This window comes from Rhinatrema bivittatum, chromosome 2 (genome assembly GCF_901001135.1).
Source record: "Rhinatrema bivittatum chromosome 2, aRhiBiv1.1, whole genome shotgun sequence".
NCBI lineage: Eukaryota > Metazoa > Chordata > Amphibia > Gymnophiona > Rhinatrematidae > Rhinatrema > Rhinatrema bivittatum.
In genome coordinates this window covers 136,765,750-136,787,504 of record NC_042616.1, presented here as the reverse complement: position 1 = coordinate 136,787,504, position 21,755 = coordinate 136,765,750, and the positions used below count along the sequence as shown (strand labels likewise).

Here is a 21,755-nt window from a genome sequence, read left to right as displayed (position 1 = left end):
CTAGTTTATTCAGCAAAGCTGTCTTTAATCCCCATGGAGTAAATATAAATTGGATTTAATTACCTGGCTTTCCAAACCTGAGTTTGAGGTAAGTTACAAATTCAGGTATAGTTGGCAGGTCCCTTCCCCAGAGGACTTAAAATTTCAGTTTGAAGCTGAAGCAATGGAGGGCAAGTGGCTTGCTTAATGTTGCAAGGAACATCAGTTGGAGAAGCTGGACTGGAACCCTGGTTTCCCTGCTTTTCATCCTACTGCTCTAACCACTAGGCTGCTCCTTCATGCATAGTTTACAAATATCTGTATAATGTTTTATAGCATCTTTTTAATCTGTATAATGTGTTGCCACAGGAAATGATGGATGGGTTAGTGTTTTAATTAATTTAATAATGGTTGGATATTAGGTTGTTTCAGCTCTTGTATCTAAGCATTATGTGTGAGAATCTATGGTCAGTTCTTGCCTCCAACGAGCAGGGGTCCTCAGTGGGCCTTATGAACTAGCTTGTGTAACACTATGCCCTGCTGGCAGCCATGTCCTGAATCTGCTTCACTCTCAGTCCTAGTTTTGGTCTCACGTTTGGTCTTGCTTTTGCATTCTTGTTTCTTGTCTGTCTAGTATCTTTCTGCCAGAGCTTTGAGTCCTAGTTACGGTCTTGTCTTGCTACTTGTTTGTTTCCTGTATTTCTCCTTGTTTTGTTCCCTATACTCCTTGCTTCTTGTTTTGTTCCCTACTCTTGGGCCTTGTATTCTACCTTGCCTTGTCTTGTCATGTGGGCTTTCTTCTGTTCCTATTCCTGTTACAGGTTTATCCCACTCCTGTGGATGTGTTTCAGTACTCTGTGTGTCCTTGCTTTTTGTCTAAGTCCTGTCAGCCACCAGAACCTGAGGGGAAGTTGGCCAGTATAGGAAAAGTGTCCCTATTCCAGCCTGCTCCACCAGCATTCAGCCCTGCTCCTGTCCCTGGGGTTACAACATGGTCAGTGCACCCTGACATCAAGCTATGGCCAGACAGACCTCCATGAGCATGTCAAGATGGATCTCACTGAGACTGGCTTGTTATTTTTCAGGCCTTGATTCATACCAGCCCAGGTATTTACTATGTCTAAGCTTTGAATTCATGAAAGAATCTTGTTTGTCCAATGAAAAACCCAGAGAATGGGCTTGCATTTTCTGCTTATTCACTAATATTACTGCTGTCTGTGAGACTTGTCAGCACCCTTCGCCCTGAGTGAATTATTTATTAAAGCCTGCCACTCAGGTTTCATAATTTGTTGGGTAGTTTGGGATTTGTAAGAAGTGCCTGGTGAGAAATATGAAAACTGCAATAAACTGTGAGGTCCATATTCAAAAGCATTTAGCCAGCTAACTCTGAAGTTATCCAGATAAATGAATATTTGGACACTTACCCAGCTAAATTCTAGGCAGCTAACAAGATAGCCAGTTAGAATTTAGCTACATAAGTTAGGAGCATTCCGGGAGAGTAACTGGAAGAAATTAAGCTGGCCTGCTATGTTAACCAGCCAACTCCAATATTCAGAGTTAGCCAGTTAACATAGCTGGCTAAGACTGGTCAGGACAAAGAATTGTCCTAAAGTTAGCTGGTTAAAGTTAGATGGCTATATTCAGTAGTGCGGCTACACTATTGAATATGCCTCTAAGGTTTATCCAGCTAACTTTGCTATAATCACTGTGTCTGAATATGGACCTCTCTATTGCTTATGTAAACCCTGGGCTGGTTTATCCCAGATAATGGATCCAGAGACCATAATGCTAAACTTCCCTGCTATGTCTATTCTAATATATTATTAACCAGGATTCCCTGAGTAAGGGGGAGCAATAACTTTCAAAGTGCTATGCATTGCAAATACTTAAATCCAAGTTCACAGTTCTTGTATACAGCAGTAATGACAACAGTACTGATGATTGTTAAAGTCACTAGGTAGCAAAAAGCACATTGGAAGCTAATTCGGTTTCCAACATTACTTTTACTGATCTGTTATGAAATGATGTTTATTTCATTTATAGATATTACAAGTGTTTCTAAATTTGTGACATCTCAAAGTCTTGTTTAAAGTTTAAGATGGTAGAGCCAGATGATGGTCAGACAGATGATGAAATGCTAAGAGAAATCAGGAAGCTAATCAATTTGGCAGTGCAGTAAGAATGGGAGATTTCAATTACGCGAATATTGACATACTAGAGACATAAAGTTCCTGGATGGAATAAACAACTGCTTCATGGAACAATTGGTTCAGGAACCAATGAGAGAGGAGCTATTTTAGATTTAATTCTTAGTGGAATGCAGGATTTGGTGAGAGAGGTAATGCTGGTGGGGCCACTTGGCAATAGTGATCATAACATGATCTCATTTGAACTAATGATTGGAAGGGGGACAATATGTAAATCTACGGCTCTAACACTAAATTTTCAAAGGGAAACTTTGATAAAATGAGGAAAATAATTAGAAAAAAACTGAAAGGTGCAGCTGCAAAGGTTAAAAGTGTACAACAGGCATGTTTAAAAATACAATCTTAGAAGTGCAGTCCAGATGTATTCCATGCGTTAAGAAAGGTGGAAAGAAGGCAAAACGATTACTAGTATGGTTAAAAGGTGAGGTGAAAGAGGCTATTTTAGCCCAAAAAAATACTTAAAAATTAGAAGAAGGATCCATCTGAAAAAAATAGGAAAAAGCATAAACATTGTCAAGTTAAGTGTAAAACATTGATAAGGTAGGCTAAGAGAAAATTTGAAATGAAGTTGGCCGCAGAGGCAAAAACTCACAATGCGGGCAGTGGAAAGGCTATGTCTATAACCTTCTCCCACCCCCGGAAGTTGATCTCCAAAGACTCACGCAGCTTAATATTTGACAACGAGAGTTTTTATTATATTGGACAAATTAATGGCCGCAGCCCATATGCATTACATTAACAAGTAATAGAAAATAATAAATCAATACAGCAACATTATCAATAATAAACAATCCTGAAACTTTGTTAACTTAGCTAAAGATTAGCTTTTAGTGACAGCGCTCCCCCGCTAACAAGTGGCAATCACATAATTCGCTGAGGCGCATGCACACACACACACCCCCCACCCCACCCCCGGCTGTAGAAGCCGGGGAGCTGCCACTGACCCCTTGGCCATGGAAGCCAAGGCGTCATTATCGGTGACCCAACCATAGAAGTCAGAGTCGTTTGGTCCAATCGCCTCAGTACTCATATTGTCCCTCACCCCTCTTGGCCGTTGAAGCCTCGAGGGTCTGTGTTGGGCCGCTGGCCCAGTCGGAGCCGCCTGCTCCAGTGGTCTGAGGGCCGTGACCTACATAACCTAAAGGCAGGGGTGTCGCTTTGCTGGTCACCACGCCAAGGTTCCCTGGTAGCGAATCCGCTTACTGGGAAACCCCCCAACCTCTCAATCGGCTGCGGCCATTAGAGGCAAGATAGCCTCGAAACCATCTTGGAGATCACTGTTAAAGATATCCCACCCTATATCGGAGAGATGTACAACATCTGGTCTAAATAAACCTAGGCTTTCATCCAGCAAATCATGCTTCAACTATAAACCATTAATTGTAGGCATGAACTTTGCAATCCACTTATTAAGCTACTTCCGAACCTTTTCCATAGCACGGTGTGATCACTCACTGCTCCAGATCCTACGGGGGGTGATATAGGACCAGACGATTACCGACTGTGGGAACATGTTATATAAAGTGATCAAATCTTTTTATATTTTCTGTGTGAGAGTAACACTCGTAGTGAGAGGCAGGTTGTTATCCCCCAGATGTAAGATTATAGCAGATGGGGGGGGTTGTTTTTTATTAGTTCAAGGACAGTCGGCATCAGCTGGTCCCACCTCATTCCCGGGATCCCTTTCCAAAGCAACGAAACTTGATGCGCCGCCATACCAAGGTGTTTGCCCGGAGGCTGTTCGACGGCCCTCCTATGTACCCAGCGCACATAAGAGTGCCCTATAATCCATGTGACGTGCGGCCCCCGATCTGTCGGCAGATAAAGGCAGTTATGATGAGTCATGTTATATGCAATTGGCAAAATAATTATTTGGTCTTACATAACGGCTAAATCTTCCTGATCACCATCTGCCTATTGCCATTATCTTCTTGTCCTGCAATCCTAAGCTTGCAGCCGTGGTTGCACTCCTATACGGAAAGAGTGAGATGAGTAACCTGCTACTACAATAGCCACTGCATGCAGTGCCTTTGTGGAGGACTCGACTAAACTGGTATCGGGTAAGAGCGTTACCACCCTTGTGTACAAGCAATTGCCCGCCACAAGGCAGGCGGTGATGTAGGTATAACGTGATGGACCATACAGGGCAAATGGTCTCCCCAGACCATTCTCAGAGGATGATATTGGAACCAACGCCCAATTGGTCGGTCTTTGACCTGCGGATTCGTAGGGTAAGTTTTTTACATTCGAGCACCGAATCTTCCCACAGTAAACATACGGAGGAAGGCCTATTAGCAGAGTGCACAGTCAGCTTGCTAATGCGGAGGGCCACATAAAATGACAAGGAGAATGCGCACTTAAATAACTGAGACTCAAAGTTATCTGAGCAGACGATGTCCAGGGGCCGAAAGATTTTTCTCAGAATATCCAAAGTTATGGGCCTCCTGGCATTTTGTGTCTTACTATGCCAACCTAACATAGCCCTCTTTATTGGGAATAGTGATGTGCAGCTGGGGAATCCTAGTATTCTGGAAAAGAAAGACAGGCCAGCCAGGCGGTTTGCCACTGCGGCTCTGGATTTTTCCTGGTTCTTGCAGTGTAGTATGTATCTCGATAGGGAGTACATCGAGATTGGCCACTTTGCGATTTCTTGTGTCTCAATTATCAGGAAGCTCTGGAAGTCTAGCAAGGCCTGTTTGTAAAATTCCGATAGGGATCCCAAAATTAAGTCCCAAAACTCGGGGGGCCAAGTTGCCAGACCTCCTTGGGTATGGGGGTTGGTAGGCGATCTGCCATCGGAGCGAGGCATAGGAACGTTGTAAACTGTAATCATGAGAGAGTCTGTAATGTAATTATGTACACCAGGAATGTGCGCAGCGCAGCAAGTCATATTAAATTGTAAGCAAATTAGCACTAACTGCTTTATGAGCGCATTAAACTCAAATGTGCGAGCAGAAAGCGCATTAATAACTTAAACGACAGCCATGTTGTCTGATCTAAAAACAATATGAGACCTGACGAGTGACTCCCCCCAGATCTTGAGGGTGACTGCGATTGGAAACAGCTCAAGGAAGGTAAGGTCCTTGGCAATCTTGATTGCAACCAAAGGAGCGGCTAGCGGTCAGCGCACCAAGCTCCTCTGAAATATATGCCGAAACCAATGCCTCCTGCAGCATCCGTGAAAACTCTAGTTCATTATTCTGCCAAGGAGGATACTGCCAAAAGGTGATACCATTAAACTCCTTCAAGAATATTTCCCAAACTATTAAATCCTGCTTGATTGCGCTAAAGACCCGTATACGGTGATGCTTCTTACGAACACCAGCAGTAGCTAAGGAAAGCCTGCACAGGAAAGCCCTTCCCATCAGTATAACTCTGGATGCAAAACAAAGCAAACAATGAGAGACTGAAATTGCCATAGGTGGCTTTTTCATGCTGCGCATCTCAACAATAGCCTCACGCAGCTTGCTAACTTTTTCGGAGGGGAGTCGAGAGATCTGAGCTTCTGCATCTAACTCAATCTCTAGGAATGTTATTCTTCTAGCTGGGCCTTCGGTTTTGTCCTCTGCTAAAGGATGCCAAATGTTTCTAGCCACCGCTTGCGCTGCGAACACAGGTTGTTGCAATCAGCACCAATTCACCCCACCAGTAGGAAATCATCTAGGTAAGTGAAGCAACTGCTGAGAGCCAGACTGTTGTTCGATGACCCACTGCAAAAAGGAACTAAAAAGTTCAAAGTATGCCCAGGAGATTGAGCAGCCCATGGGATACAACGGTCGTAATAGAATTGCCCTTTAAAATGAAAACCCAGTAAGTGGAAGGACTCCGGGTGCACTGGCAAAAGTCGGACTGCGGACTCGATGTCCACTTTTGCCATTTGTGTGCATCCTGCATTTTTGATGATACTAATGGCAGAGTCAAAAGAGGTATAAGACACCGAACATAGGTGAGGATCTATTTGATCATTGACCGAATTACCAGGGGGGAAGGAAAGATTGTGTATCAGGCAGTAGCGGCCCGGCTCTTTTTTGGGTACCATGCCCAGAGGGGAAATCACCATGTTTGGAAATGGGGGGTAGGTGAAAGGGCCCACTACCTGCCCTAAAACCAATGAATTTCTTCACTGCTTCCTCCTCGTGTAAGAATAGGGAATGAGAGTTGCATGGTGGGGGATGAGGGGGGTTAGAGGGGACGTATTGACATGGAATTCTAAAGCTGTAAGTGAAGCCATTAGAAATTTCCACAGTTTTGTTGGGGAAAGAATAGCATTGAAGCCAGGGGCGCATGGCACTAACACTGACCGGCGTTGGGGCCAGAGAACTCATTTGGATGGCCGCTGGGAGTCTGTTATATCGGTCTGCGATCTCTTGCATTCCAGCATTGTGTCGTGGGGTGGGATCTGAAACCACAGGTGGTGCAGAGGTGCTTAAATTTGCAGCTTGCCCATGTGCAGTGGCCAGTGTTGAATTGTCTGCACAAATCACGCCTCCCACTGCCTTGAAAAGAACTCCTATCTCGAGTATTGCCTGGGAATGACAGGGATCTATCCTGCCAAATGGACTTACGGAGTGTCATTTCGTCTAACCATAGATCTAATAATCTATGTTTCCAAGAATTGCGCGATCCTGCACCATACGTTTTCTAAATCTGATGTCATAATTTAGCCAAGCCCAACCACCCCACTTCTGGACTTTTATTATGGTATCGATGTACCGAACGAGAAAAGAGGACTGCTCAGGCTTGCGCTCTACAATGACGCTCATAAAAATGTGGAACGCCTTGATCCAATTGTGAATATTCATGGGAATTTTGGGTCGCTTGCCTTTTCCTTCGCTCGATCCACCTTTTACTGGTTCACCGTCCAAATCCGTTATTAGTAGGGAAAATATGTCAATAAACTCGTGATTCCATACTTTATTCTTGACTGGCATGGGGATGCTGTGTGCCAAAGAAGTGACACCGCATAAAACTTCCTCAGCCACAGGGATCACAGTGACTTGCAATACAGCAACAGTGGTGGGAATGGCAGTAATGGGGGGCAATGGCAAGGGGGCAAGCATATTCACTCTTGGGTCAAGTAGCTGAGGAAGCGGGTTCGCATTAGGGGCGAGCGTGAGTAAACGTGGGTCAGGTAGCTCAGGTAGCGTGTTTGCAATAGGGGCTGCTATGTCAACAGGAGCTAGTAAGTCGTTTACAAGGTCAGGGTCCCAAACAGTTGGCTTCCTCCCATCTAGTGCTTGGACCTCTCAATGAGCGTCAGCTTGGCCTTGACAGCCATCCTAGTGTCCCACTATCGATGTTTCAAACTGCTCCACTGTCCTGGTCATCACTAACAGGCTGCTGTTAGCCTTGGCAGTGCTCTCCCAGATCTTCCTCTTGTTCTTCTAGGTTGTCTTCTACCCGAAGATCGTGCTGTGCTTCTCACAGACCTACTGTACCAGAAGATCCTTCTCTTCCTCTGTAAAGCACACGTCACGTTGACACTGCATCTCCTCCAACTGGTGGCTGCTGGTTCCCACCTGCTTATCGCTCCCAAATGATGATTGGGGTGGGTCCCTAACTCCCTGAGCACTACTCCCATTACCTGCTGTCCTCCTCCTGCTCTGACCCCTCCACCTGCTTTCTTTTCTTCCCCCCTGTAACTACCCCTTCTAGATCAATGCATGCTACTATCCTCTTGCCCCATCTCCTCTCCCTGTCCATACTCATGCACTGAACTATCATTTCTGTTGCCATTCACCTACCTGTCACGCTCATCCACTCACCCACTTGCACCCCTCTCTCACACTCCATTCTCTCCACAGCCACTGAACTCTTTCTGGAACCTAAACACAAAAGTGGACAAAAAGACAATCACAGACCAACAATCAGATGAACTCTAAAGATTACCTCAAAACCATAGACATAGGACATAAGGATGGGAAACAGCAAGGGAAAAATAAGAACAAAAGACACCACTTAGAAATTGCAATTGAACAACCACCAACTCCAACATCTACAAAACCTCAACTGCTCGTCCAGAGCTACCGAAAACAACCCAGCATTGACAGAATTGCCCTGGAAAAAGAGGCTGTTTATTTCCATGCAAGGAAGAGTGTCCAAGAAAAGTGATGGACATCTGTGCACCACCAATCACACCACAGGTCAGCCTAGGTCGTTTCTATCCACCAATAGGGAATACTGCATCATTTTTCAAATTAGCACTTTTTTACTATCATTTTACATGGTTTTCTTCATGTCAGTTTCAATGCTATTTGTGGTGCGCTTTTCAAGATTTTTGTGGATTTTTAGCACCGGTTTGATTTGCATACTATTAGTTATTAGCATTGAGCAAGGCTGCATGTTTTTAAAACACGCAGCATTACAAATCGGCACAAAAATTTTGCGCAGTTTTGCATGGGTTTTATTACATTGGCCCCAAAACTTGCTTATATTAGTCCATGTCAAGGTGCGGCTAAATGATCACATTTTGTTACACATCCTTACTTGGAGGGCTAATACATTGAAACACTAGAGCAGGGCTGGCCAACTTTGGTTCTCCGGAGCCACAAACAGGTCTGATTTTCAAAAAACATCTACAATGAACCTTCACAAGATAGATTTGCATGCATTACCGCCATTGTAATGCAAATCTTCGTCATGCATATTCATTGTGGATATCCTGAAAACCTGGCCTGTTTGTGGCTCTTGAGGACTGGAATTGCTTACTTTATACTTTCTTAAGTCTCTCCTTGTGAAGATGGATAGTTACAGTACCAATTAGTGTAACTTGTGATGGCACTGCTTTACAATGTGAACATTTGTCTACTGGAACTACGGGGAGACCACATGAATAAAACTTATTTTCAAACTTCAACTAGTGCAAAATGCAACAGTTCATATTTTAACTGGCATGAATTACAAGGATAATATTACTCTGGTTTTGAGAAGTCTGCACTGATTGCCAATTGGTTATTAGTATCATAAGAACTTAGGAGGCCTATTTACTGAAGGTTTTTATCCCCATTTTGGGCCGATGCAAAAAATCAGCCCGGAAAACAGGTGCTCAGTGTTGAGCGCCCGCTTTCCTAACGCATACGCAACAGCTCTCCTGGGTGCGCGATTGAATATTTAAATGAGGGGGGTCACGCTGCCAAGGAGGCGCTAGGAACAAATGTGTGCCGCTAGCACCTCCTTGGCAGTGGGCACCCAGGAAAAGTGGCTGGAAGGTGGCTGGCAGTGACTTAGGAAAACGGACGTTCAATTTTATGAGTGTCTGTTGTCCTAACCCGTGCACGGCCACGGGTTAGGAAAATGGACGCTCGTTAATTGAGGTCCCTTTTCCTACCTGACTACCAGCGCACTTTGTTTTTTTTTAAACTTTTTGGTCCTCTGACTTAATATCGCCGGGGCATTTTGGACGCACTGTTTTGCATTGGCCCCTTTGTGTCTATGGAAAAAATGCTTGGCACTAAGTTTGACTTTAAAGCCTGATTTAAAAAGCGCGATTTACGCACATAAAACAGAGTTTCAGGCATGTAAATCTCGCTTTGAAAATTAACAAAACCCGATTTTGCTTGTACTTTCAGTCAGAGTCAAAGCAGCTTTTTCGGGGGGGAGTTGGAGTTGGAACAGAGAGAAGACTTACACTTATATTTTTGAAAGTATGCATGTAAATCTGCTTGTACAAAGCTGTAACTGCTTGGGGACAGGTTTAACTTTGTGCACGTATTTCCAAACCTGTACATTTTTAAAGTGGATTATTTCATATAAGTCAGCTTTGAAAATTTGGTCTACAGTACCCACAGAGCTTAGCCCTTTGCGACTTGTTAAAAAATGATGCTCCCTAAGCATTACAAGGGAGGGACCGATGCTATTTAGTTAAAGGACAGGTCATCTAGTCCTTGTCATCCTTTAAGATCTTCTCAAGGATTTCATACAGGAATCTTCTCCTAAGGAGATAAAATTGGTCATTAGTCAAGAGCAGGCATTTCCAAGTATCATACCCTGGCCTTGGAAGCTCACATATCCAGGGATCATTTAGTATTTGGAAAGCTGGTTAAGATCTGACTATTTCAGCAAGCTTTTAGGCATATCTTCTTGGAGAAAGATGGTTTGGTTTTGTTTTTTTAAATCTCTGCTTGACATTTTATGAGTTTTTACCATATAATTTAGTGGCTTTTCAACTTTTATATAAGCATTCATTTTAAATTACAGTTATTTTAGTGTAGGGTTTATTTTATTCTTGCTTTAGATGATTCATGCAATTAATGTATGTAATTGTTTAATGTTATTCCTTGCCTGGAGCACTTTGTGGCAAGTGGGTTAAAAATAAGTCAAATAAATAGAAATCCCATTTAAAACAGACTTTTAAAGGACCCTCTGATAACACGTTTTGTTCAATACCAATCTGACACAAATTTAGGACTCTATTCAGCAAGAGGTTGATATTTAACGCAGAGCAAGTAAGATAACTATAAATTTAGCCAGTTATCTTCGACTAGATATTTGGCGGGTAATTGTAATGTTGAATATCTGGTTAAATCTACCTGTTCAAACTTTGAGTGAGTAGACACAGTCCTGCCATTTATACAGCCAAGTTTAAGAACATAAGAACATAAGAAATTGCCATGCTGGGTCAGACCAAGGGTCCATCAAGCCCAGCATCCTGTTTCCAAAAGAGGCCAAACCAGGACACAAGATCCTAGGGATGTGCAGAGGGACGCCATACATTGCATTCGTGATTCGGATTCGTCGGGGAGCAGATACGTTACATTCGGCCGTATGGCGCCCCGATGCGTTAATACGGCGATTTCTATTCATGTCCCAGCTAAAATTAAAATTAACTACAACCCCCCCACCCTCCTGACCCCCCAAGCCTTACCAAATCTCCCTGGTGGTCCAGCAGGGAATTCGGGAACCATCCCCTGCACTCTCACACCCCCGATGCCGGTTTCATCATGGCGCCGATAGCCTTTGTCACAGGGGCTACTGGAGCCATTGGTCAGCCCCGTCACATGGTCATTGGCGCCATCTTGTGCTCCTACCATGTGACAGGGACTGACCAATGGCACCAGTAGCCCCTGTGACATAGTATGGGCAAAGGCTATCGGCACCATTTTGAGTACTGGCATCGGATGGCCGGCGTGCAGGAGGTCACTCCGAGACCCCCGTTGGACCCATAGGGACATTTGGCCAGCTTGGGGGGGCCTCCTGACCCCCACAAGACTTGCCAAAAGTCCAGCAGGGGTCCGGGAGTGACCTCCTGCACGCCAGCCGTCCGATGCCAGACTCAAAATGGCACCGATCGCCTTTGCCCTCACTATGTCTCAGGTACCGACGGTCGACCCCTGTGACATAGTGAGGGCAAAGGTGATCTGCTGCCAGTATTCAAAATGACTTGAGTTCTTCTGGTATTTTGAAACATAGCAAACTGTGAGCCAAAGTTGGTGTTAAAAATTTTCAGCAGCACGTTGGTGACAAAGATTTTATTAAATGGACAAAAAATATAAAAAAATACATTAAAATAGTTGTTGTAATAAAAATTAAGGTGACCCTATACCGTATTAGAGTCTGTGGTCAATCACAGACCCTTAGAGTAAGGGGTCTACATATGCAATTTTGAGGTTGGCTATGGAATTGTGTTAAATTTACACTTATCTTGACAATGCTTATGTTTTATCCTATTTTCTTCAGATGGATTCTTCTTCCAATTTTTGAAGGATGTTTTTTGGCTAAAATAGCCTCTTTCACCTCACCTTTTAACCATGACAGTAATCGTTTTGCCTTCCTTCCACCTTTCTTAATGCTCGGAATACATATGGACTGCGCCTCTAGGATTGAATTTTTAAACAATGTCCATGCCTGTTGAACACTTTTATCCTTTGTAGCTGCACCTTTCAGTTTTTTTTCTAACTATTTTCCTCATTTTATCAAAGTTTCCCTTTTGAAAGTTTAGTGTTAGAGCTTCAGATTTACTTATTGTCCCCCTTCCAGTTATTAATTTAAATTTGATCATGTTATGCCCACCACCGTTACCTCTCTCACCAAATCCTGCGTTCCACTAAGAATTAAATCTAAAATAGTTCCCTCTCTTGTTGGTTCCTGAACCAATTGCTCCATGAAGCAGTCATTTATTACATCCAGGAACTTTATATCTCTAGCAAGTCCTGATGTTACATTTAACCAGTCAATACCCAGTCAATATTGGGGTAATTGAAATCTCCCATTATTATTGCACTGCCAAATTGGTTAAATTGCCAAATTTTACTGGTGAGTGCTCAATATAATGCTAACCAGTTGAATTTGAAAGTCCACCTCTGACTTGGCCACTTTTTTTAACTCGACTACATATGCACGGCTTGCAGTTTTATCCACACAAATGTATCCCAATTAATGGGGCAAAAGTTTTAAAAACCCCAAATTAGCTAAGTAAATCTTTTCAGTATTGACCCCCTCCCCCTCTCCCCCCAAGGCTTTTCCCCCCATTCATTGCCTATGGGGAAAAAACTTAACGCCCGATTTTAAAAGCCATATGCGCACATATACCGAGAGATACAGGTGTGGCCAGGTCACACGCACACCGCGGGCCTTTTCAAAGGCCAGCGGCCACGCGGGCATATCTCCTGGCTTCAGAAAAAAGGAGAGGACCTGGGGGTGGGGTTTGTGCAGGGTGTAGGCGGAGCATGAGTGGGCCGGGACAGCGCCATTAGGTGCTGTCCCACTGAAGCACATGCTGGCAGCCCACGCAACCTACTTCTGCTCCGGAGAGCAGGTAAGTATAAAAAAAAAATGAAAAAAAGATAGCTAGAGGGGTTTTAGGGGTTGGGGCAGATAGGGGAAGAGGGAGGCAGGTTAGCTAGGGGGTTTAGGAAGGTTCCCTCCCAGTCCGCTTCTTGGAGCGGACTGGGAGGGAACTGGGGAAAGGTCCTATTGCGTGGCTGAGCGCTGCTTTGAAAATGTATCCCCCTTACTTGCGAGCTCATATATGAAATCTGGCGCATGTGCACGTGGGTAGCCGATTTTATAACATGCACGTGTCGGCACGCATGTTATAGAATCAGCGCATTCATGTGCACTCGCAAATGGATGCCCACGTGCATGTTTTAAAATTAACCTTATAGTAAACTAAAGAAGTAAAAGCATTGTATATCTCATATTTTATATTTTGTTTTCCAAACATATTCTGCTTTTCCTTAACAGAATCATTAAATTCACTAGAAGACAATGACTTAGATGCATTAATGGCTGAACTCATGGCAGATATCAACGAAGCTGAACAGAAAACATTCCAAGTACAGAAAACATCTACTCACTCTCAGAAAAGTACATTCATGCACCCCCAGCCGGATTTCAGTGTTACAACTTCTTTTGATTCTCGATCAAACATTCCTCCTGCCAGCACTCAAGATTTTGAAGATGATTTACCACCTCCACCTCCCCAGCCTGATTTAGACCTACCCCCGCCCCCCCCCTGAACCTTCTGAGTCCCTCTCAAAGGTAAGCCGATTAGCACAGGTAGTGTCAGGCCTCTTATTCCTTCAGTTTATTTGTGAGAGGAGTTTAACTATTTCACCTTCTAATTTTCAATCAAGTGAATATAAATATATGTATGTATCTGACCAGAAGAAGTAAGTATTAATTCTCAAAAGCTAGTCAAGATGTGTCTAATAAAAAAGGTGATACCTTTTTATTGAACATAAATATATATTTTATTTGTTAACCTTTATTGCGATGCATTTAAGTGACTAACATGGCTGCCAAAACTACTTTAAGGTTTATAGAGTGCCATGAAACCATTCAGCATTACTCATGGTTGAATGCAGAACGTCAACAGAAGTTGTAACAGGGGTTGGCAACCTCTAGCAGTCATTGCCACAGGATTGCCACACGAAGACTCATTCCTGACACACCAATCCCTCTATAATGCTGGGGCCATGATCATTTTCAAAATTCCTGGGCATGCTCTACTAATCTGCTGACTTTAGAGGTAAGAGAGTGTAGCGGGGACAGCATGCCAGGTAGCCATAGAGGCTAGGATTTAATGTGCCCCCCAAGATTGCAGGATTTTGTTAGTGACCCCCGCAGCTAAAGGGGGGGTAATTTTATAGGGCTGAATTTTCAAAGGCATTTACATGTATGAACCTGCAGCTTTATGCATATAAATAGCTGTTCTAAAGTTGTCTGGGGCTCAGTACACATAAAAGTACACACTTTGCTTGATTTCACACACTTATATATATTTTATTTATGTGCCCAGGGAGAGGTGATCTGGGGGAGGCAGTGGAGGTGGATGCATTTTTCTATTTTTAAAAGTCTGCACGTCAGTTCACCCACACAAGTTACGCCTGCGATAGTTTAGGCATAACTTTATGCGGGTGAGTTTGTGCACATATCAGTCCACTTGTGGGAATGTTCAAAGCAAATGTATTCAACTAAGTTTACTTTGAAAATTCAGGATAAAGTTTGCATGTGAATGTTACCCACAGAGTTTACCCCCGACCTATACAGATTTAGAATTGCCCTCTTTATTGTGTGGTTTGGGGTGAAGTCTGCCTTTAGCTCATACACGCAGTTTTTTTCTTCTGGATTTTCAAAATGAGTTTTTGCGCAGAAATTCGCTTTGAAACTTCCCACAGTTGGCAGACGACACGTAAACCCACCCACACAAAGTCAGATCTGCTCTAACTCATGCGGGTGAACTTACAAGAGCACCTTTTCAAAATTCAAAGAACATGCGCACAAAGTCCCAGCTTTGCCTCCCAGAACGATTCTCCCCAGTGCAGGTAAAAGCGCACATCACATCAGGTTATGTGCAGACTCGTATGCACAATGAGCCTCAGGCAATTTTATATAACAGCCACTTACACTATTGATGACAGGCAAGCATATGAATTTGAAAATTCAGCCTTGAGATGCTTAATAAATTGATTGCAAACAGTTTGCATAGATAAGAAACAGCTTCTCTGATTAGTGAATTTTTTGTTCCATATAGTTGACATAAGATCTGTCACAAGTACCACTGTGTCTCTTGTGCCACAATGACATATATTGCCAATTAGGTTAATAAAGTCTGATTATTTGTGCTATGGATAATGTTAAATGTTCCTTAGTAAATAAAAATTGAGAATTGCAGATCCCTGACAAATCTTTCCTTTTTTACTACAAAATTGAAAGTTTATTTTTCATATAGAATAGTTGTTTTGACATTTCTTAAAGAAAATGTAACTTCAGCTTTGAAGCATTTACTCTTCAAAGATTTTCTGTTAAAAGATTAGCTTAGGGCTAGTAGAGCAGATGGTTGATGTGCTAATAATCTTTTCTTGTTAGAACAATTGGCAGAATTAACAGTGGAGTAAAAGTGATGATGGACTGGGGTGAGGGTGGGTTTTTGCTCTGAAATTAATCTTGTCCCTTGGTTGTGTACAGAGATCTGGGCTGTCAGATGCACACATCCAGGCCATCTAAACTAAATCCAAGAATTTCACATCTTGCCCAAACATGTTAACTATCTTCTGTAGGGTGATTTGTTTTTTTTTCAGTCGAGGAAACGAACTTGGGAAGCGAAACTGCACATTGAAAAACAGAATCACCTCCTTAAATTACAGAAATTAAAAAAAATAAATAAATAAACACAGCACAGCATTAACTTCACAGCAGCACTGAGCTAAACCTCATCACTTTCCATCAAGTTTGGCATTTCTATTTAAGCCTGTCCTGAGAGGATGCAAGATTTCTAGAATCCTTGATGGAAGTGTTTGTATCAGATTGCTGTGATTACATCGAGGTGTTAGATAAAATGGCAAGGTGCTTAACAGAAGAAAACACATATTTCACAACCTAAAAAATGTTTGCATTAAAATACCAGAAATTGTTTCTGTCAGAGGGCGGCTCTCACATTTTGTTTCTACCTACAAAATGCTTTCCACATTTGAGCCATGTTTTGTTTTCGGATGTGTGCAGATTCTTGACATGGCAAACCTGAAAGAGATTGACAATTAATGCTAATGCCTTTAGGATGGATGGTTTCCTGTCAATTATGCTTTATTCCTTTGTGCACATATCCTACTAGCACAGGAGGAGGCAACTCTGGTTCTTTCAACCAGAACCATGATGAGCATGGCTGATTTTCAAAATATAGAGATTAACAGGGCAGTTAGACCAAATGTATGCAAATCTACAAGCTTTCTGGACTTATTATAATAGATAATATATGTGGAGGAATTTTGAAAAAGGAAAATTCGGGACCCATCCTGAAAACGTTTGGAACTAGATCACAAACTGCACAGTGACACTGCTTATATGGTATGTTTGAATGCAAATGGCCATCCTGCTGCTATTGACATAGCTCTACCCAGCAACTCTCAAACATTAAGATTGCCTTCTACTGTTAAAAAAAAACATAATCATCCAGTGGTCTTTAAAGCAGCTTGGACTAGTAAGTAGGCTGACAATATGTACAGCCAGCCAAAAATTTACTAGTGTGTTGAGTAAAAATCCAGTTCTTATAGATATGGCCTGAGCTTGCTGAAGTCCTGATGTTTACTGTTGCTGATTCAAAAGGTCAAAGCCTGAGCTTCCATACCAGAAATGTCATTAAGCCTAGCAAAAGCTCTTCTAATTTATGAATATTAATGACAGTTTATAATCCAGCATACAGTATATAACTGTGGTTTGCAAAAATTGATTTGAATTAGTAGTGGAAAAGATAGGGATTTTATTTATGAATGTGACTTAAATAAAGTGTGGTTGTCATGATAGATTAATTAGCTATGCAGCCTTTATTTCTGCATGATTGAGAGGCGAAAGGGTTTCTGTTCTAATAAGTCAACATAACACTCTCCCAATCCCTGATACGTGAGAGATGGAGGTATCTTAATTGAACTAGTTCACCTCTCCCTGTTTTGTAGTTCATTAATTCTATTATATCTGGTGAGGGGTTGGGAAGGAAGGATGGCTGAGTGGCTTGACAGATTCGCACAAGTTACTCGACCTCTAGACCACCAACTCAAATCTGGCTCAGGTTAGAGACTGAAAGCTAACTATGATTTGAGAAATTTTGGTGGCTTATTTAAAATTGTCTACAGCAGTTTTTAAAAAAAAAAAAAAAATCCCATGGTATTGTAATCTGGCACAAATAGGCAATTGTCCGCAGGAAGACTGAAAGACTGCATGGGAATGGAGAATGAACTATTTTGTCAACCTTAGAGGTGGTCCCTCCAGAGCAGAGAATGGGGGCACGTTGGCAGGAAAAGAGTAGGAGGGCTTGCACTGCCACTGCCGAGGCTACACTGTACCTAGTCCATGATTCTGGCCCAAGAGGGTGAGGAGGATCCCAAAGCACCAGTGCCTTCCAGCATGCTACACAGTTATAGCAAAAGCAACTGTCCAGTCAGAGCAAGGAAACCTGAGCAAATGCAATCCATGCAGAAAACCTGTCTGCTGAAAAGAGCTGAGTACCAGACTTTTCTGGGTTAGAAACATGCTCAGGGCAAAGCCTGTTGATCAGCTTGAGCTTCTGTGGTGTTATCAAATTATTATTATTTTGTTATTTAATAATTTGTTTTAGCTAACATTTATCTAGCTATTTAGTTAAATTTATGTATTTTAAGTTTATTTTAGTTATATTTTATTTTTACTTTATTTTAACATGTTGTAAACCGTTTTGATAAAATTTTATTTTAAAAAGCGGTATATAAATACTTTTAAATAAATAAAATAAATAAATAAATAATAATAGACTGCTAATATTTATTATTACTGCTAGTAAATTATATCGTATATTTGCTTAACCAGGCTAGTAGTACAAAAAATACTAACTAAAGAACAGTCTAGATTTCCTTTGCAATATATGTCTGGCTGCCCCATATTTGTGGACTGGCTATAAGTGACAAGAATGTTTCTCTTTACATTTTCTTTCTTTTTTTTTTTTTTTTCTTTTCCTCTTCTTGCTGTTCAGGTATGGAACTTGTGTTTTACATATTATAATGCTGACATACATAAAAATAAAGTTAAAAAAAAAAAAGAACAGTCTAGAAATGGTCTGGAGCAATCGTGATACTGGGGAACAGCTCCAGCTCTGCCCATCCCCCTCCCCCTCCCCCTCTCCAGCATGGGCGGGGCCATTTTTTAGGCCCTTGATTTCACCTCAGAAACTGTTTAATTACCCAAGGTAAAATCTTTTGAAAATTGCCCTCTAAAGTAAGATGGGTCTCAGCCATGACCGATGATGATATTGACCTTCAGTCTTAGCCACAATGAACAAAATAGTTGTATAAGTTATTGCTAGCTTGTCACCTCTCTTTCAGGAAGAACTAGAGTCAAAGGTAAAAAATGACAAGATAAAACTTGCCCTGGACAAGATGAAGGAAGCCAAAGTTAAAAAGGTAAACTTATTTTGCATTCTAAAGCCTCTAAACATTCACACTGTAATGGTTATTATCAATCAACCTATTGTACATCTGTAAATGTCTTCAGTTGCAGATGTTAATATGCGAGGTGCCTCTTCCCAAGACCTCGCAGTGCTCCTATCTGAGGTATAAATGAAAACAAAAAATGTAAAGGAGAATGGCATCAAGCAAGTGCTGGGGAGAGTAAGATGAGTTTTCTCAAAGAGGCAGAGAGAGAGAAAGAGAGAGAGCCAGGAACCAGCCTGCAAAGATACAGGAAGGAGAAGCTGGCCTGGAGAGGGCCAGAAGAAATGAGATCTCTGGCAGGGCTGCCTATTTCCACAAGGAGGGGAATGAGTTCCAGTTAGAGTAGCTCAAGGACCTGAAAGAGTTATCTCATATTTAAGAATAATAGAATCAGAGAGCTGTAGAATCAGGAATCAAATGTCTGATAAGGAGCTGGATAACAGCAGTATCCTTTGGGAAAGGAAGGTATTGCTTAGGGGAAGCAAACAGGAAAGTGAGCAGGTCTGGATTTGTTAATAGGTCTTGCTGGGGGCAGCAGGCTAGCTGAGGATTTGCTGACTTGTGTATGTGTATGCTAGATTGAGTGAGAGGTTAGAGAGAGGATGCAAGAGGGAGCAGGACATTTGCCTCCTTCCTCTCTGATGGGGCAGTGTTATACCTTCTACTCCCTGTTATCCAACCTCAGAAGATAGGATGGGGCATGACAGCCCCAACAGTGCCTGGGGCAGCAAAATTGTAAATCGATCATGGAAAGTGAGTGGAGGAGTAGCCTAGTGGTTAGAGCAGAGGGTTACAAATGAGGGAGACCAGGATTCACATCTTTAGTTACAGATATTATCACACGGAGAGAGAGATGGAGCAGTGCATGCAAATCTTTCTCATGTACTTTCATTGTAGAAATCCTGACAACCTGGCCTGTTTGTGGCAGTCGAGGACTGGAGTTTGCCATCACTGGTTTCCCAAAACAACTCAATTAATTGACATTGTAACACAATATATTGCACAGCATTCTGTGACATACAGAATATCATTTAACTCCCTTAAGAGAAACTAATTATTTTCATAGCAAAGAATGATTTCTAGCCTTGTTAGCAGGACTTATACTGTATCAATCCTGTCACAAAATACCATGACAAGTTTGCAATTAATCTGTGTTCCTACTGCACGTTGATAAATCTTATTGTACTTAAAGATTCCTGAGAGTAAATTACCCAATAAGAACATAAGGTCCAAGCATGTGGGAGACCTTAAATTTTGCCAGGGTCAGGAAATTTCCTGACCCCCACTTACCTGATCCATCAGGGATCCAGCACCATGGCCAGGCCCAGGTCAGAAGCCAGGATCTAGTTCAGAGGTTGTGTCCCAATGCTTGAATCTCAGCCTAGGCCAGTGTTATGAAAGTGGACCCTGTGTCCGAGATGAGGTTGTCACCTACCCGAAGGGAAGAGCCCTGTAGATTCTCGTCGTCGGTAGGCGGAGCTGGCAGACACCCAACAGGACCTTCACCAATACCAGCCTTGTTCCCTGCAGGTTGAGCCCTTGGGTGCCTGGTCTGGCTGGACCTAGGAGCGGATCTCCAGAGAAGAGCAACTCTATGAGGCAGCAAGCCGACGGAGTCAAGGACGAGCCAGAAGTCAGGGCAGGCGGCGATCCAGCAGTATCCGTAACCAATCCAAGAGTCAGGGCAGGCAGCAATCCAACAGAGTCCACAACCGTTCCAAGAGTCAGGGCAGGCAGCAATCCAGCGGAGTCCGTAACCATTCCAAGAGTCAAGGCAGGCAGCAATCCAACAGAGTCCACAACCGTTCCAAGAGTCAAGGCAGGCAGCAATCCAACAGAGTCCACAACCGTTCCAAGAGTCAGGGCAGGCAGCAATCCAGCGGAGTCCATAACCATTCCAAGAGTCAGGGCAGGCAGCAATCCAACAGAGTCCACAACCGTTCCAAGAGTCAAGGCAGGCAGCAATCCAACAGAGTCCACAACCGTTCCAAGAGTCAAGGCAGGCAGCAATCCAACAGAGTCCACAACCGTTCCAAGAGTCAGGGCAGGCAGCAATCCAGCGGAGTCCATAACCATTCCAAGAATCAGGGCAGGCAGTAATCCAAAATGTAATCCAGACAGTCTAAACCAAAATCAGAGAGGCAATCCAGGAGAAGACGGAGACAGACAATGAGAGACTCACAAGGAGCACGACCTGTTGCTGAGGTGAGGCAAAGCAAAGCAGGCAGGAGCAGCCTTAAATAGGCAGAAGCGCTGACATCATCAGAAGGAACCGTGGGAATCTTTCCTGCCACGGTCCCTTTAAGAATAGTAAAGAGGCACACGCACATGCCTAGGAAGACACCGGCGAGGTCGGGCTTCGGCCCTGAGTCGTGGAGAAGTTCAGCGCTGGCGGCAGCAGAGGAGACAGGACTAGATCGGGGCTGCGTCGGGTGACTGTAATTGGCCGCGGAATGCCATGGCCTGCACACGCACAACAGTACCCCCTCCTCTAAGCCCCCTTCCCAAAGGTTTAGGTTTCTTAGGATGGGAGAGGGACAAAGGGGCGGATTGCAAGAAAATATCAGCCTGGGGGATTTTTTTCAAAACTGGCCCTTGGGATTCAAACTCCCTCAAGCGCTTAATCCGCAGCATATGCTTCAACAGCTCCCAAAGCACACTAAGCCAACCTCAAAGCATATCATAACCTGGAGCCTGGCAGAAATGAGCCATAAATTCTTCAAAATTAAATCTCATATTTTTCCTAACTAACTAAGAGCACACCCTAGACCAGGGGTGAGGAAATGAGCTGTAGTCATATCCTGAATTCCTAGCCTGGTGTTAAAAGTCTCCTGCCAATAATAGGCTCTTAAACAAGTTGCAAGTGATGAGACAACTACACTGCCAGCCAGTATGAAGTACACACACAGATTTTCAGCTTGGGGTAACTTTATTTGTATATGCACGCTGAGCCACACAAAGAGACACACACACACTCACACACTCACTCTCAGATACAGACACACACATACATTGAGAGAGTGAGAGAAAGACACCGCCACACACACATTTTCTCAGACACACTCTACTGTTGTAGACAATCTGCTACTCATATGCTCACACATGCACCCCCAGCCCCACCCATCGCTGCCCCAGCACTGCTGCATCACGGTGTGAAGTTTATGCTTATTACCAG

General features: G+C 43.1%; 1 protein-coding gene across 1 annotated transcript in view; it reads left to right on the top strand.

Moving 5' to 3' along the window:
- Window positions 1–21,755, top strand: part of APBB1IP (amyloid beta precursor protein binding family B member 1 interacting protein) — a 281,248-nt gene that overhangs the window by 115,058 nt on the left and 144,435 nt on the right. Inside the window, exons 4-6 of the mRNA XM_029588668.1 lie at window positions 13,368–13,629; window positions 18,242–18,276; window positions 18,462–18,550. Coding sequence (XP_029444528.1) covers window positions 13,368–13,629; window positions 18,242–18,276; window positions 18,462–18,550 — 386 coding nt within the window. The remainder of the gene's footprint in view (window positions 1–13,367; window positions 13,630–18,241; window positions 18,277–18,461; window positions 18,551–21,755) is intronic.